This window comes from Plecotus auritus (genome assembly GCF_963455305.1).
Source record: "Plecotus auritus genome assembly, chromosome: 5".
NCBI classification, from domain to species: domain Eukaryota; kingdom Metazoa; phylum Chordata; class Mammalia; order Chiroptera; family Vespertilionidae; genus Plecotus; species Plecotus auritus.
In genome coordinates, this window is record NC_137776.1 from 107,930,043 (window position 1) to 107,958,019 (window position 27,977).

General features: G+C 44.5%; 1 protein-coding gene across 4 annotated transcripts in view; it reads left to right on the top strand.

Annotated features, from left to right (window-relative positions):
• Nucleotides 1-27,977, top strand: part of SLC35D2 (solute carrier family 35 member D2) — a 69,447-nt gene that overhangs the window by 35,101 nt on the left and 6,369 nt on the right. For 2 of the 4 annotated variants that reach the window (XM_080667251.1, XM_080667249.1), the window contains exons 5-9: nt 6,026-6,097; nt 7,467-7,535; nt 10,542-10,644; nt 12,141-12,233; nt 16,735-16,802. In XM_080667251.1, coding sequence (XP_080523377.1) covers nt 6,026-6,097; nt 7,467-7,535; nt 10,542-10,644; nt 12,141-12,233; nt 16,735-16,802 — 405 coding nt within the window. The remainder of the gene's footprint in view (nt 1-6,025; nt 6,098-7,466; nt 7,536-10,541; nt 10,645-12,140; nt 12,234-16,734; nt 16,803-27,977) is intronic. The other 2 variants (XM_080667250.1, XM_080667248.1) reach the window with 1 other exon arrangement.

Consider the following 27,977-nt stretch of genomic DNA (forward strand, 5'->3'; position numbering starts at 1 on the left):
CCCCCAGGCAATCATCCTCTGGTGTGGTGAGAGTTTTTCTCAACAGTGTGAGGCTAATTGTTACTTTTAATCTCTTAAGTGGCCTCAGACAAGGTATTTTCCAATAGGGTGTGTCAACTGTCTTCCCCCCAGGCAAGGCAGATGTCTGTGTGGGAAAGATGTCCTCCTATGCATGAGGGAATGACTCAGCACAGGAAACTGGGGATGTCTACCTTCTGAGCTCTAACCCCAAGTCCCCAATCCTGACTTCTGCTCACACAGCTCTAGTACACTCTGCTCTCCCTCTGCCAGAGCACAAGGTGAGTGGCTCAACAGGGAATTTTGTGCGTTGGCCCTTTAAGAGGGTGCCTGCATTTCCAGCTCTCTCCCTGGCAGACGGCAACCCTAATGCTTTTCATGGCCAGATGTTGTGTGGGCACCCTTCTCAGTTTTGGTGCTCTCTGCTGGGAAGCCCAGCTTAGGGATTAGATCCCAGAGTTCTCAGTGGCTCTCCACCACAGCTGAGATATCGCTTCCAAACTTCAGTTGCTGTCTGTGGGCACCCAGCCAGCCCTTTTGTGCCTCCACCCCTCCTACCAGTCTCTATGCAGTATCAGGGTTCTCTCCTGTGAGTCTTCCATGGATTATTCAGGAAATTTTCTGTATTTTAGTTGTAATTCCAGTTTGTTCCTGGGAGCATGTCCGTGCGGCATCCACTTACTCTGCCACCATCTTTAATTTCAGTCTGATGCTGAGCTTCTCAAGACTCCATGGAAGCGACCAACAGCTCAACTCACTTCCAAAATGATTCCCAGGGGATGCTCTGGCAACCAAGTCCTCTCTTTGTTTGACTGTTGCTAGGGACGCTTCTCCTAAATACTTTTTTAAAAAATTGATTTTTAGAGAGAGAGAAAGGGAGAGAGAGAAAATAAATCCATGTAAGAGGTTGCCTCCCGCACACACTCTCAAGGTTCATAAACATGAACTGTCTTTCTATTTAATCATCTTTCAGCAATATTTTGTAGTTTTTTTTTCGTTCTTCTTTTTTGTAATTCTCACCTGAGGCTATGTTTTTAATGATTTTTTAGAGAGAGAAGAAAAGAGAGAGAAAAACATCAATCTTTTGCCTCTGGTATGCATCCCAGCCAGGGCTTGAACCTGCAAACTTCAATTTCCTGACTGGGACTTAAACCCACAACCTTTTGGTGTATGGGACGGCACTCCAACCCACTGAGCCACACCGTCCAGGGCTATTTTGTAGTTTTTAGTTTAGAAGTCTTACACTTCTGTTGTTAAATTTAGTCCTAAGAATTTTGTTGTTTTTGATACTATCCAAGTGGAATTTTTTTTTTAAATTTCTTTATTGATTAAGGTATTACATATGTGTCCTTAGACCCCCTTTACCCCCCACCTCCCATTCATGCCCCCACCCCCCTGTTGTCTGTGTCCATTGATTAGGCTTAAATGCATGCATATAAGTCCTTTGGTTGATCTCTCCCCCTTACCCCCACCCTCCCCTACCTTCCCTGAGGTTTGACATTCTGATTGATGTTTCTCTGTCTCTGGATCTATTTTTGTTCATCAGTTTATGTTGTTCATTATATTCCACAAATGAGTGAGATCATGTGATATTTACCTTTCTCTGCCTGGCTTATTTCACTTAGCATAATGCTCTCCATCTCCATCCATGTTGTTGCAAATGGTAAGAACTCCTTTGTTTTTACTGCAGCGTAGTATTCCATTGTGTAGCTGTACCACAGTTTTTTAATCCACTCATCTGCTGATGGGCACTTAGGCTGTTTCCAAATCTTAGCTATGGTGAATTGTGCTGCTATGAACATAGGGGTACATATATCCTTTCTGATTCGTGTTTCTAGTTTCTTGGGATATATTCCTAGAAGTAGGATCACTGGGTCAAATGGGAGTTCCATTTTTAGTTTTTTGAGGAAACTCCATACTGTTCTCCACAGTGGCCGCACCAGTCTGCAATCCCACCAGCAGTGCACGAGGGTTCCTTTTTCTCTGCATCCTCACCAGCACTTGTCATTTGTTGATTTGTTGATAATAGCCATTCTGACAGGTGTGAGATGGTACTGCATTGTTGTTTTGATTTGCATCTCTCTGATGATTAGTGACTTTGAGCAGGTTTTCATATGTCTCTTGGCCTTCCTTCTGTCTTCTTTTGTAAAGTGTCTACTTAGATCAGTTGCCCATTTTTTGATTGGGTTGTTTATCTTCTTTTTGTTAAGTTGCATGAGTTCCTTGTAAATGTTGGAGATTATACCCTTATCGTTGATATCATTGGCAAATATGTTCTCCCATGCAGTGGGCTTTCTTGTTGTTTTATTGATGGTCTCCTTTGCTGTGCAAAAGCTTTTTATTTTGATTAGTCCCATTTGTTTATTTTCTTTTTAGTTTCCAAGGCCCTAGGAGCAGTATCAGTGAAGATATTGCTTCGGCATATGTCAGAGATTTTTCTGCCTGTGGATTCCTCTAGTATTTTTATGGTTTCTCGTCATATGTTTAAGTCCTTGATCCATTTTGAGTTTATTTTAGTGTATGGTGTAAGTTGGTGGTCTAGTCTCATTTTTTTGCATGTATCTGTCCCATTTTCCCAACACCATTTATTGAAGAGACTGTCTTGACTCCATTGTATGTTCATGCCTCCTTTGTCAAATACTAAGTGAGTGTAGTGATTTGGGTTGATTTCTGGGTTCTCTATTCTATTCCATTGATCTATATGTCTGTTCTTGTGCCAGTACCAGGCAGTTTTGAGAACAGTAGCTTTGTAATACAGCTTGAAATCTGGTATTGAGATCCCACCTACTTTGTTCTTCTTTCTCAGGATTGCTGTGGATATTCTGGGTCTTTTTTTATTCCAGATGAATTTTTGGAGAGTTCTTTCTAGGTCTGTGAAATATGCTGTTGGTATTTTAATGGGGAGTGCATTGAATCTATAGATTGCTTTGGGTAGTATGGACATTTTAATGATGTTGATTCTACCAATCCATGAACATGGTATGTTCTTCCATCTGTTTACGTCTTCCTCTATTTCTTTTTTCAGTGTCCTGTAGTTTTCCGAGTACAGGTTTTTTACCTCCTTAGTTAAATTTATTCCTAGGTATCTTAATGTTTTTGGTGCAATGGTAAATGGGATTGCTTTTTTAGTCTCTCTTTCTGTAAGTTCACTATTGGTGTATAGAAATGCCATAGATTTCTTGGCGTTAATTTTGTATCCTGCTACATTGCCGAATTCATTTATTAAGTCGTATTAGTTTTTGATGGAGTCTTTCGGGTTTTTTATGTACAATATCATGTCATCTGCAAATAAGGACAGCTTTACTTCTTCTTTTCCAATTTGGATGCCTTTTATTTATTCTTCTTATCTAATTGCAATGGCTAATACTTCCAGTACTATGTCAAACAGGAGTGGTGAGAATGGGCATCCCTGTCTTGTTCCTGTTTTTAGGGGAAATGGTTTTAGTTTTTGCCCATTGAGTATGATGTTGGCTGTGGGTTTGTCATATATGGCTTTAATTATGTTGAGGTATGATCTTTCTATTCCCACCTTGTTGAAAGTTTTTATCAAGAAAGGGTGTTGGATTTTGTCAAATGCTTTTTCTACATCAATTGATATGACTGTGATTATCTCTCAATTTGTTTATTTGATTTATCACGTTGATTGATTTGCGGATATTGTACCATCCTTGCATTCCTGGGATAAATCCTGCTTGGTCATGGTGTATGATCTTTCTGATGTACTGCTGGATCCGATTTGCTAGAATTTTGTTGAGGATTTTGGCATCTATGTTCATGAGGGATATTGGCCTGTAATTCTCTTTCATTGTGTTGTCTTTATCTGGTTTTGGTATTAGGGTGATGCTGGCTTCATAGAAGGAGCTTGGAAGTGTTCCTTCCTCTTGAACTTTTTGGAATAGTCTGAGGAGGATAGATTTTATTTCTTTCTTGAATGTTTGTTAAAACTCCCCTGTGAAGCCATCTGGCCCTGGGCTTTTGTTTGCTGGAACCTTTTTGATGACTGCTTCAATTTCTTCCATAGTTATTGGCTTATTGAGATGTTTAGATTCTTCCCGATTGAGTTTTGGAAGGTTATATTTTTCTAGGAATATGTCCATTTCCTCCAGGTTGTCCAGTTTGTTGGAATAGAGTTGTTCATAGTATTTTTTAACAATCCTTTGTATTTCGGTGGGGTCTGTTGTTATTTCACCTCTTTCATTTCTGATTTTGTTTATTTGGGTCCTCTCTCTTTGCTTCTTGGTGAGCCTGGCTAGAGGTTCATCAATTTTGTTTATCCTTTATAAGAACCAGCTCTTGGTTTTGTTGATCTTTTGTATTGTTTCTTTGGTCTCAATGTCGTTTATCTCTGCTCTGATCTTTATTATCTCCTTCTTTCTGCTTACACTGGGCTTTTCTTGTTGCTCTCTTTCTAACTCTTTGAGTTGTAGGGTTAGGTAATTTATTTCCATTGTTTCTTGTTTTTTGCAGTAGGCTTGTAGAGCTATGAACTTCCCTCTCAAGACTGCTTTCGCTGTGTCCTATAGATTTTGGATTGTTGTGTTTTCATTGTCATTTGTTGCCATGATGTTTTTTATTTCTTCCTTGATCTCTCTGGTAACCCAGTCATTGTTTAATAGCATGCTGTTTAGTCTCCAGGTGATTGATTTTTTTGGATTGTTTTTATTGTAGTTGATTTCCAGTTTTATGCCACTGTGATCTGAGAAGATGCTTCATATGATTTCTATCGTCTTGAACTTGAAGAGACTTTGCCTATGACCCAACATATGGTCTATCTTTGAAAATGACCCGTGTGCACTTAAGAAGAATCTATATTCTGTGGCTTTGGGGTGAAATTTTCTGAAGATCTCAATTAATTCCATATGGTTATGTGATGTATCACGTTGATTGATTTGTGGATATTGTACCATCCTTGCATTCCTGGGATAAATCCTACTTGGTCATGGTGTATGATCCTTCTGATGTAGTGTTGGATCCGATTTGCTAGAATTTTGTTGAGGATTTTGGCATCTATGTTCATGAGGGATATTGGCCTGTAATTCTCTTTCATTGTGTTGTCTTTATCTGGTTTTGGTATTAGGGTGATGCTGGCTTCATAGAAGGAGCTTGGAAGTGCACCTTTCCTCTGAGGTTTGATGGTCTGATCAATGCTAAATACAATTGACTTTTGTAGACTCATTTTGTTTCCTGCATACTTGCTTAGCTCATTAGTTGTAATAATTATTAAATGAGTTCCTTAGGCTTTTCTAAATATCCACTGCAAATAATGATAAGTTTCTTTCTTCTTTTCCAAACTGTATGCTTTTTCCCTTCCCTTTCTTCCTTATTTTTTTTCTCTAATTGCCCTCTTTAGGACCTCAAGTATAATAGTGAATAGTGGTGAGAGAGAACCTCCTGGTCTTATTCTTGATCTTAGGGGGAAAACATTTAACTTTTGATCATTAAGTATACCTTACCTGCTTTTCTTTCATTAATACTTTTTAAATCCTCACCTGAGGGCATGTTTATTGGAGAGAGAGAGAGAGAGAGAGAGAGAGAGAGAGAGAGAGAGAGAGAGAGAGAGAGAGATTGCCTCCCATAGGCGCCCTGACCAGGGATCAAAGCCGCAACCTAGGTATGTGCCCTGATGAGGAATGGATGCCACAACTTTAGGTCTACCAGATGCTCCAACCAATTGAGGCATCTGCCAGGGCCCATTTAATGACTCCTGATACATAGGCCCAGTTCGTTTTGCCAAAGGGTCCATTGGTTCTTCACATTGTCTACTAGTTTTAGCACAGTTTTATAGTAGTTGGATATTATGATGTTTTAAATAGCTAATAAGTGAAAGTGGCATGAAATTATTTCACCTTCATTTTTATTTAATGTAATTTGTTAGTAGTAGTATATGTGAGAATTAGATTAATTCCTCATATTCATTTGGAAAATCGGTGCCTTAATTAAAAATGTAAAACATGTGAAACCTTTTTTGGGGGTCTGATGTTATTCTGCTTGCATCTTTTCCTGACAGCCTGCCGATGTTCACCGTGCTCAGGAAGTTTACCATCCCGCTGACTTTACTCCTGGAAACCATCATACTCGGGTGATTGCTTTTTCCTCGGTTCCTCTGACTCCTCTCTCCCTTCCCTGCAGTCTTTCTCCCTAGCAAATCCTCAACATCCCGTCCTCTTTCCAAACAGTTGATTTGAATTACTAGTAGCTGTAACTAAGGATAAATAGTTTAACTTAAAAGCAGTCTTCTGTTTTCATGATTCCCTACCAACTTAATGAATGATTTGTTTTGTTTTATTACTCTTTACCAGAGGATATCTTTGCCATTGATTTTTCTACAGAGAGTGGAAGTGAGGGAGAGAGACAGAGAGAGAAACATCCATGTGAGAGAGACACATCAGTTGGTTGCCTCCTGCATGCACCCTGACGGGGGCTGGGGATTGAACCTGCAGCCCAGGAACCTGATCTTGACCGGGAATCGAACCTGGGACTCTTCAGTCTGAGTGCCAACACTCTATCCACTGAGCCAAACTGGCTAGGGCGAGTGATTTTTAAAAAAAATCCTCACCTGAGGATATGTTTTTATTGATTTGAGAGAGAGAGGAAAGGAGAGAGAGAGAAACATCGATGGGTTGCCTTCCACATGCACCCCCAACTAGGGATGGAACCCACAACCTGTTGGTGTATGGGATGACGTCCAACCAACTTTGCCACACTAATCAAATCACGAGTGATTTTTTTATTGTAGTTTTACATTAGACAAATAATGTATGTTTATGATAGATATTTATAAAAAGGCGCCACCAACACCAAATAGATGTAACTCTGTTTCCTGATCCAGATGGAATGTACTCTGATTTTGGAATACAGAGGAACAGTTGTCCACACAAAACTGTTAGGGTAGGAGGGGAGGTGAGCTGGGATACCCATTCTGATGCAGAGATTATGATGTGACATAATGAGAATAAGTTGATTTTTATAATGTTGTTTTAGAAATTTCTCATAAGGATACTGAGGTTGACATTCAGAAAGGTCATTCCTGATTTGCTGTGAAGATTTAGCCATGAAATTTGGGTGGTGGCCCAGTGCTTTAAGTCCTGCTGTTGAATTTTATCTTAACCTTTGGATGCTTGATAAAGTACATACTGACTAGCCCTACCAGCATGAGCTGTCCTGCATTTTGTCTCAGCATCTCCAGTGAGAACAGAGAAAGACATTCATAATCAGATGAAGGCAGTTGCTTAAGAAATGCAGTGAATTTGGTTTGACTTACTCATCTACTTAAAGATACTTTTTTAATGCTTTCTCTAGGTAAAGCAGTATTCATTAGATTTTAGCTATAAAAGGGTTAATAGTGTCTATTTTCAGTTTGTTTTAAAAATAGAATGTATATGTTTTTACTCTCTTTCTTTCCTTGGTCTGTCTGTCTGTCTAGCTAACCATCTATTTATCTGTGACAGGAAACAGTATCCCTTGAACATCATCATCAGCGTCTTTGCCATAGTTCTCGGCGCTTTCATAGCAGCTGGGTAAGACTTTGGGCAGTTCCTGCTCAGTAACTTCTTTGTGTCTTTGACAATAGGCCCAGCCGCTCTCACTTTTATTTCCCATCTGGCTGAGCAGCCAGGAGACACATCTGTTGATGTCGGGGGAATCCCTGTGTGTTCCTGTGAAAGCCAAGCTGGATTCCATGTGGGCCAGAACATGTCTGAGAATATACAAAGAGAGCGTTATAGGATATTAATGCAGCTTTCCTTCATAAAAAGGACTGAACTGTTTACTTTTATTACTGAGTATTTGTCTTCAGTATAAAACTTTTACTTGAAAACTTGGGCAGATTCATAAAGCCCTTGAATGCTGTGATGCCTTAGGAGTCAGTATTTCCAAGGGCAGAAACCTCTCATGAAAGGCTTTGGTATGTTTGAGACCTGAGCCAGTGCCAGCGCATGCCTCCCATCTTATTTCCTGATATGCAACTCCACGTTGGCATCTGAAAGTCCGTCTTACTCATGAAGACTTTTGCTCCAACAAAATCAGACGAGTCAAGTAGCTAAGAAAGGGGGTGCTCTGTTAGAGTGCCCTCCTCCCACAGGGGTGAGGGCACTCCGGGGGTCTCTGCGCAGCCTCCCCTTCTGGGTTTCTTAGAGCTCAGTGTGAACTGCTGACCTAGAGCCAGTTGAAGACTTTTACAGAAACTGGTTTATAAGAATGTCTGTGAGCCCGTGGTGAGGAATGGCACTTCAGGTGCTGCAGCGGGAAGCACATTCCAGAACCACTTGGTGGAAATTCAGCTTATCGTTAACCTGCGTGGCACCCTACTGAGCGGGAAGGGTGGCGTGCTTCCCAAATGTCCAACACTTACCTGGGACCCAGCTTGGAACATGAGTCTCTATTTCCACTTCTCAGCACCCGCAGCCTGGATACCATCCTGATGGGTGACAAGTGTGTTCTGAACTGTAGGCCAGCTGAGACCCACCCTTCTCTCCTCTCGCTGAGATTAACTCATCCAAATGCAAGTAATCCTAGAATGGACTCAGTTAGATCAGCCACCTTATGCTGCTGTAACAAACAGCCCCTGCATCTCAGATCGGTGGTTTAGCATACCAAGTATATTCTGCTCCCACCATGCGTGAGAACCAACACCAGTTCATGCTGTGTGTGCTTTGCTCAGTGTAGCTTCAGGGATCCAGGTTGAGGGACCCTGCCTCCCCCAGGCCAGGAGAGGGCCTGTGGGGACTGTGCACCGACTCTGCACACTTTGGCCCACAGTGACGAGTTAATTCCTCTGACATTTTATTTGCCAAATCAAGGCACATGTCCAGAAGAAGCTGAAATAGAATGTGTGTGAACAGCCCTAGCTGAACCACAAGGGTTAACCATGAATCTGCGCATTTATAAACAAGTGAATTCTTCTCAAACCTCTGTGCTTTTACTATTGGCCTAAACAGATGACGGTCGGAACTACGTTCCCACCCCAGCCCCAGAGAGATCTGAGAACTCCGGGATCCCTCAGCTTCCTGAGGAAGTGAGCTCCACCTCCCTCCCTCCCTCTGAGAAGCCTGGCTTTCTGCTAACTCAGCTCTGCCAGTTTAGGGAACCTTTTAAACACTGAGCCGAGTGTGCACAGGCAAGAGGTTTGAGCGATTCTGTTTCTGTGACTGAGCCAGACAATTCTGATTTATGATGATCTAAAATTAATTTACTTTCTCACAAATATATTTGTAGATACTAGTGCCAGTGGAAGCTTCAAGCAAAATCTGGTTTAATTTGTGTTCATATCTTGGTGCAGTTTTTGCCCCTCTCTACCCCCTCCTCTTTGGTTAGAAATCATCTTGTTTTGATATTGAAGGGGATCAGGATATGCTGCTCCAAAGTAGGCCACTTTGGCATAAGCATTATTTTGAGCGGCAGGCTGTTGAGAATCAACAGGTGTAGGAATTCTCTGCCCTCCCCTTTCTGCCTATGAGCAGGCCACACGTTTGCCTGTGAGGGTGCCCTTTCCTCCCCAGGAATAGGAAGGCAGTTCTTGTCACGGCGGTGAGGAGTCAGCATAACAGATCTCACTCAAACAACCCTGCTCCTCATTAGCTTCCCCCATTCCTGCAACTTATTTGTTCCTCAAAACCTAAACCCTCTTCTTTGTTAAAATGGTGTAGAAGCCCCAGAGCCTACAGCTTCATTGAGTTCCACTTTGTCTCTGTGGGCTCTGTACACATAAAATATTGACTACAATTTGTATACCTAGTTTTATTTTTACCTGTCTATTGCCAGTTACATTTGCAGGCCCCACTCACTGACCCTGAGAGGGCAGAGGACCTCCTGGGCAGTGTCTGTTTGTGACTTAGGATGTGGGTCTGATGCTGCCTGGAAGGTCAAGTGCAGCTGGATGCATGGCTGAGCTTCTGTTCTCTCTCCTCCCTATGCAACACTCCCCCAAACCTGTTCATGCTGGTGTCACCTATGTAATGTGGAAATGGAGGAGAAGATGTTTCAATAGAATAGGAAGAGGGGAGCCTTAGAGGAGTTGCAGAGAGAGCATGGGCCCCTGCTTGACGTTTTTAATGGACAGGGTACTGGGGGTGCTGGGTGTGTGACTGGGCACCAGATGGAGGTGTCCGTTTCTCCTCTTGCCCCAGTCACTGCCCAGCTGTCCCCACGCTGGACCCTGGGGATGGCCCTATTTGCTACAATAAGCAACGGCCGCGGGGTGTGTGGGAGCATCATTCCCTTGGAAAAGCAGAGCTCAGCAGTCACGCCATCTGGTCAGTCAGCACGAGAAAGGGCTTTGCAGTCACAGGACGGTTCATGTCCTCTGGGTTTAAGCCATTTGTGATGGAGGCGCTGCCGCCTGATGGCCTGCTTTTGTTTGTCTGGAGGCCAAGCAGGAGAATTGGGCCCTCACGCAGGGGGGGGGTGGGGTGGGGGAGGTAGTAATTACTAGCATCACAGCGGATCTGTCAGGGAAAGATGGAACAGGCAGCCGTGGAGGCCAAGCTGTGAGCTGAATAACCCCTCCTCTGTGCTCTCCCTCCCAGTTCCGACCTGGCTTTTAGCCTGGAAGGCTATGTGTTCGTGTTCCTGAATGACATCTTCACGGCAGCAAATGGGGTCTACACCAAGCAGAAAATGGACCCACAGGTACCATCTCTCCCTCCTGTGTCTCAGGCTTTGTCATCTGGCTCCTGAACTTACGTGAACAAAGAAAATGAATTGTAAAGTTGGCAAGTAATGTAATTTACATAATGTCCCTCATTTCTTTCCAGTGATCTCATCCATATAGTTTCTTGTTACTCCTTGCCTTGCAAAGTTTTGGTTGAAAATTAGATAGGACAGGAAAAGATGCCACCCTTTTGAAGCAAAGTCAGAATATATAAAAGGGATGTTTTGAAAGGAAATTAAAGTTAAAAGGAGCTTTTTCCCATCATTCTCTGCGACAGGGAGAGACTGAGAGGGACTCCAGTGTGAGAGTCTGTGATGAGGGCTACAGTGAAGTCATGCTGCTTACCGGGGACCATTGTGACTTGACTTCCTCAAACCTCAGTTTCCTCCTCTGTGGACGAGACGCCTGGAGCGGGCAGTTGCTGAGTCCTGTCTGCGTCCCGCCTCACCCAGTCCTGAGGGGCTGGTGGGCAGATGAGCTTTTCTTCTGAGTTGCTGCCTCCGTGGAGTCCCACCCCTCTCCCCACCCAGCTGTTCTGGAGACTCCGAGGATGAGCCAGACATGTGTTTCTTTGTTCCAAGTTCTTTGTGTCGCGTGAGGGGCTGCTCTGATGACAGGCTTATTCCCACGAGCTCGTTCAGGCCCGTGCCTTTCTCCGCTCAGCCATTTGTTCTTTGATGGTGGCAGTTTTACAAAAACAGGTTTGTTGCCTTTTGAGAAATCACAGTATGTCACCCTGTGTGGGAAGTGGTGGAGAAGGGGTGGAGCCACTTTAATGACAAGCAAGTTTATGGGAGATTGGAAAATGAGAGACCTGGTGTCTTAACCTGCGGTTCTTTAATGGAAAGAACAGATGTTTCTAAGGAGTTCTGTTTATATTAACTTTTTTTTTTTTTTTTTTTTTTTTAAAGAGCTCGCAAGGCCAAAGCTGGAACAATTTTTTTTTTCTTTTTTCTTTTTTATTGATTTCAGAGAGGAAGGGAGAAGGAGAGAGAGATAGAAACATCAATGATGAGAGAGAATCATTGGTTGGCTGCCTCCTGCACGCCCCTTACTAGGGATCGAGCCCGCAACCTGGGCATGTGCCCCTGACAGGAATCGAACCGGGGACCCTTCAGTCCGCAGGCTGATACTTTATCCACTGAGCCAAACCGGCTAGGGCAGTATATTAACATTTTTTATGTTCTTTATTTTGTTCCAGAGTTCCTATTTGTAATAGCCTGCTTTAAAAAAAGTTAGGATGTCAGAGAAGGGTGGAACCTTGGAGGTCATTCATCTCCCTCCGTTTTATCTGTCCTTTCCGTGTGACACAAGTGTTTGTTCCGAGATGATAGTGTACTTGAAGGGCAGCATTTTATGTCAGAAATGTGCTGAAAATAGCCCACTACAGAGCTGGTCAGGGTGCACGTGCTCACTGCACAAACACGAGCTGTCGTGATGGAAATGGTGCTGAGCGGAGTTTCTGTTGTTGCAGGAGCTGGGCAAGTACGGGGTGCTCTTCTACAACGCCTGTTTCATGATCGTCCCCACCCTCATCCTCAGCGTCTCCACCGGGGACCTCCTGCAGGTGAGCCGCCCGGCTGCCCTCTCACCAGCAGCTGGCAGTTTTCATACGTAACCTCCGGTCCCGCTGAAATAACAGGGGAACAGGTTGCTGGGGTTCCATGACAGCGAGATGGCCGACGTCCCAGTAATATCCTTTCCTCGGCCTGGAAGCTTCTGGGGAAAAGCCCCATAAAAGTCCAAGGGTGAGTCTCGCTGCCCCTTGCTGATGTGGGGAGCCTGGGAAAGCTACTTAACACAGAAGGGGATTTTGACATTAAAAGTGAACTTCTTTATTCATTACCTCAATCATGGACATTTTAAAACCTAGACAAAGGAGAGAGAATAACTTAATGATCTCAGGGGCCCACCCAGCTTCCATGCTGCCTGGCATCTTCTCATTCACCTGGCATCTCTCTCTGTATCCTCATCCCCCCCCAATACTTTAAAGCAAGTTCCAGGCACGGTGCCCTTTTGTCTCTATATCCGGGCTCTGTGTTTAAATCTGGAGAAGGTATTTTTCTTTGGGTGTCGGCCCTGCTCCCGTCGGTGCTGCACACCAGAGAGAGACACACACGGTGGTGGGTTAGTAGGAATGCAGGAGGCCCCACTGGAGAGAGTGGGGGCCGCTCTTAGGGGGCGTGTGACCCGGGACACCAGCCGTGGCGGGAGTGCCTGCCCTGCCAGCCCTGCTTCAGAAGTTGCCAGCCACGCACCTCCAGGAGCATTGCCTGCACCTTCAGCAGATGTTTAAGTTCAGGTGAAACCCTAGGTGCTGGGCAAAGCCCTCCCCCATGTGGCCTCCGCCAACCCCCTGCTGCGGTGTTAACCCTCGCGTTGCTGGGCCGTGGTGGGGTCTGAGAGGCCTGGCAGCGGTCCTGGAGCTGCCTCCGCGTGGCGGGGAGCATTCAGGCTGACAGGCAGCCCCATCGCTGTCCTTCAGGGGTTGTAAGGCCGTGGGCTTCCGGGCACTCCCGGGCTGATGGCAAGGCCGATCATTGTTTCTGAAACTGCTGTCTCACTCGCACAATTCCTTCCGGAAAACCAGGGGACAGCAGGTGGGCTTGGCAGCGGCGTCCCTGGAGTCAACAGCCATGTCCATGTTTTCTTTTGAAAACTGCCCCCCAACGCCAGCTTTCAGGCAGGGCTGCCTGGCGTGGAGGGCTCACTGTTGGTGGAGCGCTGGGAGGAGAGCAAGCATGCCCCCTCCTCCCCCCCCAACCCCCCCTCCCCAGCCAAGGAGCAGGCAGGGGCTGGAAGCACAGTCACTCTCCAGCCGCCAGTTTGAGCCATGAACAAGGGAGATGAGGCGCCTCGGTGGAGTGGCCCTCGCAGCTTGTCCCATGTTGTTGCCACGGAAACGAGTTTTTCCTGTGAAGTCCCTGGAGTCCACCTGGGTGTTTCAGGGCCGGTTCAGAGATGGCCTGGATTTCTTCCTTGAAGTAGAAATCTAGAAATTCCTAGAAACTCGTTCAGCACCTGATTGAAAGGAAAAGCATACTTCCCCGTAGGAGCAATATTATGAAGGCACGGTGACCAGAAACTGAGTTTTAGGTACCTTGTGAGCAAACTAGACTAAACAGTGTGTGCACGTGGCACGTGCGGCTTTCCCCTGCTCACCTGCCTCTGTGATCACGAGACCAGCGGAGAGCCTCGAGGGTGGAGGGGTTTCTTCCTCCCCCACAGTTGAGTGAGGACAAGCTTCTCCCAATAGGTCCTTTTCCACCAGGGCTGCCTCCGTGTTAGATGGTGAACCAGATACAAGAAAGGAGCACATTTCTGTACAGAGGTGTGTTCGTCTGCAACATAAAACTGCACTTGACTTGGCAAATGTGGTTTGTACCAGGAGTTGATTCATGAATTAGACTAAATGTCAACTTCTGTTGTTGGTAGAAAAAGCACTTGCTGAGTCAGTTTTCCTGGCTGGCTGGAGAGGGTCCGTGGTGTGCGTGTGTGTGTGTGGGGGGGGGGGGTGGGGGGGTGGTGGCGGGGCGGTGAGCCGCTGTGTGTGGGTTGCTCCTGGGCCTCAACTTCACAGGCAGTAGGTCTGCACTGTTCACAGATTGGGCCTCTGTGAGAACACTCAGTGGGTGAACTTTCTTTAGTTATTTGAATCAAAGTACTTATTTATTTTTAAAAATTATTTTAAAAATTTAAAATTATAATTGACACACAATATTGTATCCATTTCAGGTGTACAGTGTATTGATTAGACACTTACGTTTATATAACTTAAGAAGTGATCACCTGGGTAACTCTGGTCTCCGTGCCCCTGACACCATATGTAGTTACCACCATATTATTGTCTGTATTCCCCAGGCTGCACTTCCCATTCCTGTGACTGTCTACCTGGCAATGTGCAAAGAACATTTAATGTGTTATAGTTGATGAATAGGGATAAGTATGCCTTCTTATGATTAGAAAGTCCTTAAAAGGAAATGAAAAGGATTCATACACCAACGTATTTTTACAGCAATAATGAGTGTAAAGGAAGAAGTACTTTATTGTTATTCATGAATTATTTTCTGTGTGTTAAATAAATGTCATGCTACCTTGTTTTTTTTTAAATGCTACCCACACAGCCTCATCATTATGAGAGAAACAAAACTAAAACCTGTCAAACTTTCAGCTGGCAAAGAATCCCGATGTTGTCATGATTCATGAACATTTCTCCATCGCCCCCTGGTTATGTGGCTTCAGGAATATATAACTTTCATTTACTGTTGACACACATACCTGCCATTCTTTGAGTAGGTCAGTGTTTTAGTTTGGGGACTATGGTTTCCTCCTGTTCCCAATTTTATCTGACTTTCAGACACAGAGAGCCTTCCGTAGTTTCTGTTTGGTTTTGATCTTAGTCCTGGTGTCAGCCATGGGGATGGTTTCTGCCCCTTTGATTGGCCTGGGGCTTGCCAGTCAGTCTGACAGGTTTGTACTCATTACATATTTTTCTTTCACAAGTAAGCACTTTTTGAAAAATGTTTTAAGATGGAGACTTTCAAACCTATGCAGAAGGAGAGAGAATAGTATCGCAATCCCCATGTACCTAGCAACCAGTTTCAGAAATTATCAACATTTAATGTGTGTCTTTTTTTTTTTTTTTTTTTTAATCCTCGCCAGAGGATACCTTTTCCATTGATTTCCAGAGAGAGGGAAAGAGAGGGGGGAATGGGGGGAGGGGAGAGAGAAAGAAAGACATTGACATGAGAGAGACACATTGATCGTGCACTGACTGAGGCTGGGAAACCTGCCACCTGGTACATGCCCTTGACCAGGAATCAAACTCCTGATCCTTCGGTCCTCAGGCTGACTCGCTAACAGCTGAGCCAAACTGGCCGGGGTATGTGTCTCTTTTTATAAGAGAGGTGGGCAAAGCATTACTAATGAAATAATGACAGTAAAGTGTGACAAGGTTGTAGTAATCAGACGAGAGAATTCCATTTAATTGGTTTAAATAATTTGAATTATAAACTTAAGAAGGATTTAAATAATTTTAAACATAAAATTATTAAAACTTGGCTAACAGTATTGCTTAACAGAAAGTGAATAGAATTTACATTTAATTATGTTATTCAGCGATACTTAAGTATAGTCTTGAGTCACCTTAAAATTATTTTTGGAGGCAGGCAAGAGACAAATCATGAATCAAATACTCCTTTTTATTGTCACCTGTCATATCAAGAGGGTTGATTTTATTTTCTTAGCTGGGGACTAAGAGCAGAAAGCTTGTCCTAAACTTCTCTGTTCACTGGCTCCTCCATCGAAGTACTTCATTGCTTTGTAAATAATTACAAGCAAATAATTGTTTATTTGTTTATGATACTTCCTAAGCATTTGCAAGTTCTTGAAAACTTAGTTTTCTCAAGTTCATAATTAATAATTAATGCCAGTATTATTAATTTTATAATAAACTTTCTTCTAAGGTTATTTTATAGAAAGTAAACCTAACCTGATTTTGTGACTACAATTTTAGTGAAGATTTAACGATAACCATAGCAACATAACTACCATTTTGTCCTTGTCACCTGCAAGGTTCTAAACAATTTCATTAAATCCTCAGATGGCTCTTTTGAGGAAGTTTTAAGAAAATAATCCTTACTTTGTAAAATGAACCTGAGGTTTTAGGGAAGAAGAGTAATTTGCCCAATCTCACATAACTGGTACTGCCTAGGATTTAAAAAAATACATATAGCCCTAACCGGTTTGGCTCGGTGGATAGATCGTCGGCCTGCGGACTCAAGGGTCCCAGGTTCGATTCCTGTCAAGGGCATGTACCTTGGTTGCAGGCACATACCCAGTAGGGAGTGTGCAGGAGGCAGCTGATCGATGTTTCTCTCTCATTGATGTTTCTAACTCTCTATCCCTCTCCCTTCCTCTCTGTAAAATATCAATAAAATATATTTAAAAAAAAACACATATATTTTCTGTTTGGGAACTTGGTTCATGTACTAAATAAAATGCACAATTTGGTAAAACCAGTAGATCTAAACTGTAACGTTATTAATCTAATCATTAATTTCCTTCAGGCTACTGAATTCAACCAATGGAAGAATGTTCTGTTTATCATACAGTTTCTTCTTTCCTGTTTTTTGGGGTAAGAAACCATAGATAAGTACAAGCTTTGGTCCCATAGACCATCTCTTGACAGGTAATATAAAAAAATATACATTCTCTCTGTTCTGTCAAAATTCCTTTGTTTCGGCTTCTCCACTTTTTGCTGGAAAGTACCCCTGTAGCAGAGGAGTGGACTGGGACCCATGTCACATGTCACAGTCTATTCCAAATATGATGTTGCCTATTGATTTCCGACAGTTTGAAATGAAGTTAGTTGACATGTCAGATTCCGTACTGTGTTTGTCTTTGTCACAATGTCCCACGTTTTCCAAGCTCTAGCCCACATATATAGTGGAAATGACAACCATTTTCTGTAGTGTTGTACCTGCTGTATTCAGGGAAATTTCTGAGAGATGTCAAGGTCATTATGTTGTCCAATAATTTTAGGCTTTTATTCTTAAAAAATTTCTTAGGAATATTCTCCTGTTAGAGCCATGCAGCCATGTCTCTCTTTTCTTCTTCTTCTTTTTTTTTATGTTCCCCAAACCTGAAAATTTTCAGGAACAGGTAATACATGCAATTAGCAAATAATCCAAACCTGCGAAAGAATGCACAGGACAGGCCGCCACCCTCCCTCCCTCATCCTCCTTCATCCGTCCACTTTCCCTGCTTCCTGTCTGGCAGCCCCGCAGGATTCCTCTCCAGAGACAAGCACTGATTGAAGTCTTTGCAGCATCCTTCCAGGGCTGGGCTCCATGTGTATATAAGCACCTGTGTCTTTTCCCACACAAAAGCGTTTTTTCATGAGTCTCAGGGAGTTATCAAAAGGCTTTTCCTGTGAAGAAAGATGAATTCCCCCCTTATTTTTTTAACTATGAAGACTGCCATTTTAATTATGTGTATCTGAAGAAAGGTAACTCATGATCTCTTTGATCAGCACTCAATTTTCAAACTGGGTTTTAATTGCATAATGCAGCCACATACAGTAAAAATATTTATGTATATCCTCCAGTTCAGTAATTCTCTCTTTAGCTGTGTCTGACTTAATGTTTAACCTGATGATGGAGTTCTTTTATTTGAACAATTTTATGTTTTATTTGTCCAAGTTCACAGCCTTTTTTCAAACTTCTTTTCTCATTCTTTCAGTCCTTGTGACTGTACCTTTTATTTCCTTAAGTGTCACATGCATAGCTATTCTATGTTCTGTATCATATGATTCCAACATCTACAGTTTTTGAGAATCTAAATATGTACTTTATTGACTAACTGTGTAGTTTGTGACTGTCATTATGGTCTTCTTTCTAGTGTGCTTGATGACTTGTGATTGTGAGTCTATTGCTTAATCTTAATCAGGCCTATTGGCTGAAATTGGGAATTTGAGAAACTTTCCTACAGGGACAAATCAATTTTGCTCCAGCTGGTTGCCCCTGACCTGGACACTTCAGGCCTTTTTGAGGGTCTGGTTATGGGGGCTACAGTGGTCCGTCTCCCCCACCTGGAGTTTGGCCCAGGGTTCAGTTTCAGACAGTGCTGTTCTGCTCTGCCTGCCCCGAGGCAGCTGACCCTGCCCCACTGTCTGCGGCCCTGACTGTTGCCAGGCCCTGATTGCTTACTACTCCGCACCCAGTTCCTCCTCTTTCAAAGGAGTGATTTTGAAAGACCAACAATCTCTCCAATAATGTGTTCTTTCCAGTCATTGGTTGTTCTCAAGGGGAGAGAGAGGACTAAGTACTCAAAGTGCTGAGGCAGCCATTGTTGTTTACTAACATAAGTTAGTAAAATATTTGTAGTTTTCCCAGTTGTTGCCTGAGAACACTTAACTGCAAAAACAGTCTACAAAGTCATGTTGTGAGTTACCCTTATCAAACCATCTTTTTTCCCTTTCTAATTAAAAAAAAAAATCAACCTATATATACAAACTCAGATCAGCACCTTTCTACTGCCTCGGCCCATTCACCTGTGAGCAGCAGAGCCAAGTTTCCAAGTCTTTTCTCATCCTATGTAATAAAACCCTAATATGCAAATCAACCGAATGGTGGAACGACCGGTTGCTATGCCGTGCACTGACCACCAGGGGGTAGATGCTCAACGCAGGAGCTGCCCCCTGGTGGTCAGTGTGCTCCAACAGGGGGAGTGCCGCTCAGCCAGAAGCTGGGCTCATGGCTAGCGAGTGCAGTGGTGGTGGTGGGAGCCTCTCCCACCTCCGTGGTAGCGCTAAGGAACCCTCGGGGGATGTGCAACTGCCAGCTTAGGCCCGCTCCCCCTAAGCTGGCAGTTGGACATCCCCCGAGGGGATCCTGAACTGTGAGAGGGTGCAGGCCGGGTTGAGGGACTCCCTTCCCCTCCCCCACAGTGCACGAATGTCGTGCACCGGGCTTCTAGTGTTGTTATAAACTTGAAGAGATACTTGTACTTTATTATGTGACTATTCCATGAAGGGAATCAAGAAGTGAGCCCTCTGGGGGAGCTGTCCTATAAGTGCTGTGGCCTGCGGAGCTGGGTGGAAGCTGTCACTCTCTGGGGCTTGACCCCATCTATGTACAGTTCCATATACCACCCACCCCATTTATTTTTTATTTTTTATTTTTACTTTTAAAAAAACTTTAATAAATCTTTACTGTTCAGATTATTACAATTGTTCCTCTTTTTCCCCCCATAGGTCCCCTCCACCCAGTTCCCTCCCCACCTTCTGCCCTTACCTCCCCCGAACTGTCCTCATCCATAGGTGTACGCTTTTTGTCCAATCTCTTCCCGCACCCTCCACACCCCTTTCCCCCTGAGAATTGTCAGTCCACTCCCTTTCTATGCCCCTGATTCTATTATATTCACCAGCTTATTCTGTTCATCAGATTTTTTATTAACTTGATTTTTAGATTCACTTGTTGATAGATATGTATTTGTTGTTCATAATTTTTATCTTTACCTTTTTCTTCTTCCTCCTCTTCTTAAAGAATACCTTTCAGCATTTCGTATAATACTGGTTTGCCGGTGATGAGCTCCTTTAGCTTTTTCTTATCTGTGAAGCTCTTTATCTGCCCTTCAATTATGAATGATAGCTTTGCTGGGTAGAGTAATCTTCGTTGTAAGTTCTTGCTATTCATCACTTTGAATATTTCTTGCCACCCCCTTCTGGCCTGCATAGTTTCTGTTGAGAAATCAGCTGACAATCGTATGGGTGTTCCCTTGTAGGTAATTAACTGTTTTTCTCTTGCTGCTTTTAAGATTTTCTCTTTGTCTTTTGCTCTTGGCATTTTAATTATGATGTGTCTTGGTGTGGTCCTCTTTGGATTCCTTTTGTTTAGGGTTCTGTGCGCTTCCTGGACTTGTAAGTCTATTTCTTTCACCAGGTGGGGGAAGTTTTCGGTCATTATTTCTTCAAATAGGTTTTCAGTATCTTGCTCTCTCTCTTCTTCTGGCACCCCCATAATTCGGATGTTGGTATGCTTGAGGTTGTCACAGAGGCTCCTTACACTATCTTCAAATTTTTGGATTTTTTTTGCTTTTTGCTTTTCCGGCTGAGTGTTTTTTGCTTCTTGGTATTTCAACTCTTTGACTTGATTCTTGTGGTCCTCTAGTCTGCTGTTAGGTCTCTGTATAATATTTTTTATTTCAGTCAGTGTATGTTTAATTTCTAGTTGGTCCTTTTTCATATCCTCGAGGGTCTCGCTAAATTTATCGGCCTTTTCTAGGAAATTCTTGAAAAACCTTATAACTGTGGTTTTGAACTCTATATCCACTCTTTTGCTTTCCTCCATTTCTTTCATTTGTGATATGTTTCTTTGTCTCCGCATTTTCGCTGCTTCTCTGAGTTGGTAGAGTAGCTTTGTGTGGTAGGTGTCCTCTAGGGCACAGTGGCTCAGCCTCCCCAGTTACCTGAGGTGGACACTCTTGGTGCACCCCTTTGTGGACTGTGTGTATAGCCTTGTTGTAGTTAAGTCTTGATTGTTGTTGGTATCACTGGGAGGAATTGACCTCCAGGCCAATTGGCTGTGAGGATCAGCTGTATCTACGCTGGGAGAACTTCTGTGCTGGAGACACCCTTATGAGACAAGACTTGCAAAATTGCAAAAGCCTCTGTGCTCAGCTTGGATGGGGCGGAGTTTCATGGCGGAGCAGACAGCCTTGGTTTCCTGTCAGCCCTGCCCTATGAGGCCCCTGGGTCTCAGTGTCCCTCGGTAATCACTGCAAGCACCCCTGAGAGAAATCCACCCTTGAGTTTTGCCTGCTGCCAGACAGTCCAGTTTCTCCCCGAATGAGTCTGGGTTCCCAGAAACTCGCCCGGAACTGGAGTTCAGCGCAGTCGGGAGCTTCTGTCTCCCTCCGCTTTAGAAAGCCAACCGCGCACTCAGCCGTCCGTGCACTGAGCAGTCAGTCCTCCCCGCGCGTGTGTCTCCATACCTCAGCCTTTTGCAGCTCCTCTGAGTCTCAATGTGCTTTCCTCTTTCCTTCTAGTTGTAGAATTTCCACTCAGCCAGCTTTCCTGTGGTTCTGGATGGTGTCCGTTTTGTCTTTTAGCTGTAGTTTTGATATTGTTGCGTGAGGCAGCAGTTTAGGTGTTTACCTATGCCACCATCTTGGTTTCTCCCTGCACCATTTAATAATGTGCTTCATAGAAAACAAATACTCTCCTGTTAAAAGTTTTTAGTATACTATTTTATCAGTACTCATTTTGCAAATGAAAATGTCCTAAAGCATAGTAATTATAAATAAATTAGTAAAAATGATGAAATCATTAACATTTTAGATTTCATCAAACTTTAAGGATGAAAACTTGGTAGGCCTCAGTTTTTTAAGTAGGTCTTTTGAGGACACTAAAATCATCACATCATTCCAACAGCTAAGTGTCTGAACTCTGGAATCAGATGGTCTGTGTTTCAATTGTGGCTTTGCCACTTATTATCAACTAGAGGCCTGGTGCATGAAATTCATGCATGGGGGGTGTCCCTCAGCCCAGCCTGCACTCTCTCCAATCTGGGACATACCTCTCACAATCCAGGACTGCTGGCTCCCAACTGCTCGCCTGCCTGCCTTCCTGATTGCCCCTAACTGCTTCTGCCTGCCACCCTGATCACCCTCTAACCACTCCTCTGCCAGCCTGATTGATGCCTAACTGCTCCCCTGCCAGCCTGGTCACCCCTAACTGCCCCCCCCTGCAGGCCTGGTCACCCCTAACTGCCCTCCCCTGCAGGCCTGGTCACCCCTTACTGCCCACCCCGGTAGGCCTGGTACCCCCCAACTGCTCTCCGCTGCAGGCCTGGGTCCTCCCCAACTGCCCTTCCCTGCAGGCCCGGTCACCCCCAACTGCCCTCCCCTGCTGGCCATCTTGTGATGGCCATCTTGTGTCCACATGGGGGCAGCCATCTTTGACCACATGGGGGCAGCCATCTTAGGTGTTGGAGTGATGGTCAATTTGCATATTACTCTTTTATTAGATAGGATAGAGGTCTGGTGCACGGGTGGGGGCCAGCTGGTTTGCCCTGAAGGGTGTCCCGGATCAGGGTTGGGGTTCCCTTGGGGCGTTGGGCGTCCTGGGCCAGGACCTGTGGTGGTTTGCAGGCCGGCCACACCCCCCGGCGACCCAAGCGGAGGCCCTGGTATCTGGGATTTATTTATCTTCTACAATTGAAACTTTGTAGCCTTGAGCAGAGCCAAGCCTTCTGCTTGCTCCATGGCGACAGCCATTTTTGTTGGGATTTATGTATCTTCTATAATTGAAACTTTGTAGCCTTAAGCGGAGGCCAAAGCAGGCCAGGGCTGCAGAAGCTTGGCTTCCTCCATCGTTGGGGGCAACCCTAGCCTCCTACTCTCTCCAGCTCCGTGGCTGCCGCCATTTCTGTTGGGATTTATTTATCTTCTATAATTGAAACTTTGTAGCCTGGAGTGGAGGCCTGGGCTGGCAAGGGCAGGCAGAAAGCTTGGCTTCCTCATTGCCTCCCTCCTGCTCTCTGTGGCCGCAGCCATCTTGGTTGGGTTTATTTGCATATTCACTCCTGATTGGCTTGTGGGAGTGGCTTGTGGGTATAGTGGAGGTACAGCCAATTTGCATATTACTCTTTTATTAGATAGGATGGTTCTTGGTTAAGTTATTTAACCTTGTCGAGCCTCAGTTCCTTACCTCCAAACTGGGAACAATGAGCTAAACTTTAGCTGCTAAAGTATCTGATTTATAAGGTGGGGTTCTGTGAACTGAATGAGTAAAGAGCACTTAGAACAGTGCTACACACATATAGAAATGCTCAATAAGTATTACATATTGTTGTTAATATTTCTGTTTCTTGAGGCCAGCCCATTCAGTTTGGCTGTCCTTTCTTTCTCTCTCTCTCTCATCCTCACCTGAAAATATGTTTTTATTGATTTTAGAGAGAGGAAGGGAAAGAGAGGGAAACATCCATTGGTTGCCTCTTGTACACACCCCAACCAGGGATCGAACCCACAACCTAGGTAGGTGCCCTGCCCAGAAATCAGACCTGCAAACTATGGGACGACGTTCCAACCAACTGCGCCACGCGGCCAGGGCTTACTGTCCTCTGTTCACTCGGACAGATTTGGGTCTACCTTAGCATGGATTTGAGAGTTTTCTTCTGTGGGGTATACTTTACTCCAGGGTCCAGTGTTCATTCTGAAGCTGCTTTAGAGGGAAGCTTCCATTTTGGCCTGGAGGGTTTTGCAGAACCCTGCTTTCTGCAGTTTCTCACTCACAGGACCCTGGGATGGGCCCATTGCTTCTTCGCCGTAGTAGAAACGATTGAGCCTCTGAGAGCGTCCTTGGGTTTCAGACAACTGGCGCTGGGCTTGGCTGTCCCTTCTGTCAAGTCCCTGCTCAAGGAGCGTCCACCCCAGACACCTGAGGCCTCGGACGCTCAGCCTCCTACTTACAGTCACTGCGCTCAAATTTTCATTTCAAACTTTTCCAACCACCGAACCTCTATCCCAAGTTGAAAGTAAATTTTTTTTTAAAATATATTTTATTGATATTTTACAGAGAGGAAGGGAGAGGGATAGAGAGCTAGAAACATCTATGAGAGAGAAACATCGATCAGCTGCCTCCTGCACACCTCCCACTGGGGATGTGCCTGCAACCAAGGTACATGCCCTCAACCGGAATCGAACTTGGGACCCTTCAGTCTGCAGGCCGACGCTCCATCCACTGAGCCAAACTGGTTTCGGCTGAAAGTAAATTTAAAAAATTATAACACTTCAAAAATGTGATTTAAGAGCCAATGGAATGGTGAAAAGGAGGGAATTTTCTTTGGAGTTATGGTGAAGGACTCAGCGTTAAGAAATGCTATTTGTAATCAGGCGTTTGTAAATAAAGCGTATGACGAGTGAAATTGTGTCAGGAAGATAAGCTGGATTGTGGGAGCGAAGATTGTAAAACACAGAGTGGAAGTAAGCTGACTAGCTGGATTTTAAAAGCTGGTTCTGCAGGTCTTTTTAATCTCCCTGAGAAATGACAGGTTCCGGTTCATTGATACCAGCCACTGGCACCTGCCCTCAGGCCTGAGGGAGATTATCCTAATCTGTTTCTGTCCCAGTAACAGGCCTTTTAACCCAGCTGTGGGCAAACTACGGCCCGCGGGCCGGATCCGGCTGTTCTATCCGGTTCTCTTGCTCTCCCCTCCGCTCCTTTACTTTGAATTTATATTAGTTCACACAAACACTCCATCCATGCTTTTGTTCCGGCCCTCCGGTCCAGTTTAAGAACCCATTGTGGCCCTCGAGTCAAAAAGTTTGCCCACCCCTGCTTTAACCCCACGGAAGCAGTAATGTATTCCTTAATAAAAACACAAAAGCATCAGATTTCCCTACTCTCGATAAAAGGTGTTCTATTCTTTGAACTGTCATTGATACTGGCAAGATGCAGCACACGAGAGAACAGGATGCTGTGGATTGCTGGGCACTGGTACGACAGAGCTTTGAAGGTGGCAGATATTCCCATAATTCCCCAGCAAAGAAATCTTCGTGTGTGATCAATGCTCTAGGACAGTGGTCGGAAAACTCATTAGTCAACAGAGCGGCAAACCGCGGCTCGCGAGCCGCATGTGGCTCACGAGCCACAGTTTGCCGAACACTGCTCTAGGAAGACGGGCCTATTCATCCCATGACCAGTGTCTTCACACATCACGGAGGCCTGGGGTTGGAGAGTCCTATCAGAGATGGCAAGATGAGAATGCTTGACATTCTTTGAAACCCAGAATTATAGAACAGTAATGTTCTGGGTACCATTGTGGTCGGTGCAAGGAGTGTTAAAGTGCCTTTTATTACCTGAACATCTGTTTTGAATTTCTATATGCTTGTGCATGGGATGGTAACCAGCAGCAGGTTGTAAATGAGGTCATTTGAGTTCTGTTTGTGTCGGCCACCAGTGTGCCAGACAGGCTTGGGTAAATATGTGAAGTGTGTGTGTGTGTGTGTGTGTGTGTGTGTGATTTGCAGAAACAGGAGGAAACCTTTGAGCAGGGGTTCTGGTCCAGGGCTGTCCACATGGGCACCTCTATTCCTTGGGCATAGCTGGCATCTGCTATCTAAATAGATGTATATCATATATGTGCTATTACTTTTCAAATGTACACAGATGATATGCGATTTAAAAAAATGCAGAATGGCAAAAAGCTGCTGAGTATTTGCAGTGCTTTTAAATATATTAGCATTTTATTCAACCACAGGTGCCAAAATCAAAACTGTCATGTGCAGGTCGACATTTTGGTGTTAAAAGTGGTGTGGTTTCCTTTGGACTGAGTTAATAGAGGTTCTTTTAGTTTAGAACCTAGGTCTTTACCAAAGGATTGCACAGGTACTTATTTGCATATAGAAATACATTCTGTTTCTTAGAGAAAAAAAAATACACCACCTTGATCTTGCGGTTTTATATTCATCCTCTTTGGGGACACCTAGTGGTTACACTAAGAACTGCAGCCTTTCTGTGGCGACGCCATCTGTTACCAAGATCTGCTGGCTAATTCAGACCCAACCCCCCACCCCACCCCCAGCACGTTAGAGAGGGAGCTCCTCCCCAGCTGTCCAGTGAGTGTCCTGGTCACCCACACTCGTGGTAGGTGGACATTGGGATCTTAGATCCAAGGTGTCCGTGATTCTGAATGCAGGCCCAGATTGTTTCACTAAAACGTGGAATGGAGAAAATGCGGGACCAGAACCCTGGGATAGGAACTTCAAAGTGAAAATAACACTAAAGGATGTCCATGCTTGTCCTGGTGTGAGGCTGCAGTGCCGTGAGGAAGCCTGCTGGATGCTTTCCTGTGTCCCTGAGTTGGGTTGGTCCCTGCCCTGGGCTGCACTCTCTGATTTTGTAGACTCTGGGCTCCTCCAGAGCAGATGCTGGGGGCACTGTCTCTTCCCCGGGCCCCGCAGAGCCGCCCCCTCACCAACTGCAGGCTGCGTTTTTCAATCTTTTCGTTTTGTGCATGAGCAGGATTATTTATAGTTCCTCGGGGCTCTACATTAATGTTGAATTTATTAAAAATGTAAAAATTAAAACGGAGGTTTCGTTAAGCCTTTAATATATAAATACTGCTGCTCTATTTATAAAGCCAGTAATTTTTGCATAAACATAATTTTACTTTCATTATTTGATTAATGGTTTGTTATCTCAAGTTTAACTGATTAAAATCTCCTAAACAATTTACTGTAAATTAGTTCCATTTACAACTTAGTGAATTAAAAGGTTTTTAACCCCTTAAAACTGCATTTACAATTTGCTTTACCTGATTTCCCCCAGTAATTCCAGGCCCTAATGCGGCCCTAGCAAAGCTAATGAAGCTGGTTGCTTTGCACAGCAAAGCAGCCCTCTGAAAACTAAGAAACAGAAGTTGAAAATAAATCAGCTTCTTTTCAACATGTGAGTAGCATGTTCAGATGAAACCTGCAAGTCTGTCAGCTGCACATTCCAAATTAAAGCCACACAGGCCGAGATGGTGGCTTCTCTCACTTGTCAAATTATTGCAATATCCTCGAGAACAGAGATTTTTCTGAGAATTACAAAATTGAAGATTGTAATTGAGTCTGTTCCTCAACTTTATGTTAACTCGTGATGTACTTTAATCTTTGTTCTCTACCACCCCTGCTAATAAACATCTCAGGCTAAACGCCGTTACTGTTCTGGTTCTGATTCTGTTACCAGCAGTGAGAGATTTGGGCCTGGACTGGAGACTGAGCGCTGAATTCCCGCAGGATTTATCCTCCAGGTGCACAGGCTGAGTCCTCTCTTGGGGTTCCCTCTGCTCCTGCCTTCCAACTGGGATTTGGCTTTAAAATCCAGTGTTATCCCCCCCCCCCGCCGCCGTACCCCTGTTGATTGTGATCTCTGTCAGCATTTAATCACCTGATTCAGGTGGGTGGTGTTTTGCTCCCCACTTACCTTGAAGCCAGTTTTCTTCACTACTTGGTGGTAACGAATCTCTTTGTGTCCCTGTGACTGGATTGTAGGTCCTTTCATGGGTGTGTGTATTTTCCTGTCTGGTGCTTGGGCACAGTTCTGTGGTCATTTTATTGGCAAGTGGGTAAGAAAGTGCTGACAGTGTCGAATGCCTGTTGAGTTAACTTTGGTAATAGGTATGGGGTGTCACTGACACGGGAAATCCATTCATGTCAATCGCCTTTGTCCAAAGCCAGCAGCTGCTCGCTGATTTTCCATCCTAACACCTGTGCTGCTCAGCGCTGGCTGCTCGTGGGCTTCCTCACGGAGCTAACACTGCCTGTGGCCCCTCTCCCCCCCACCCCCCGACCCCCGAACCACTGGAAGGAGAGCCTCTGCCAGGCACCATCGTGTGGAAACGTGTGCCAGGTGCCCTGGCTGGTGGCTCAGTGGTTAGAGTGCTGGCCTGTGCACCGGAGGCTCTCAGGTTCAATTCCCAGTCAAGGGCCCGGACCTGGGTTGCAGGTTCCATCCCTGCCCTGGTCAGGGCACGTGCAGGAGGCAGCTAATCAATGTGTCTCTCTCACATCGATGTTTCTCTCTCTCTCTGCCTCTCTCTCTCCCTCCCTCCCTTCCTCCCTTCCACCCTCTCTAAAACAAAAAATCAATGGAAAAAATATCCCCAGGTGAGGATTAACAACAACAACAACAATAAAGTGCACCAGGCGGTTCTGATGCACAGAGGGGATTAAAACCCAGTGCTCTAGTGTAGCTGTCAAATGAAAGATTTCAGATCGTTTAAAAAAAATCTCATTGTTCCTACCCCCTTTTTGAGGAACCATG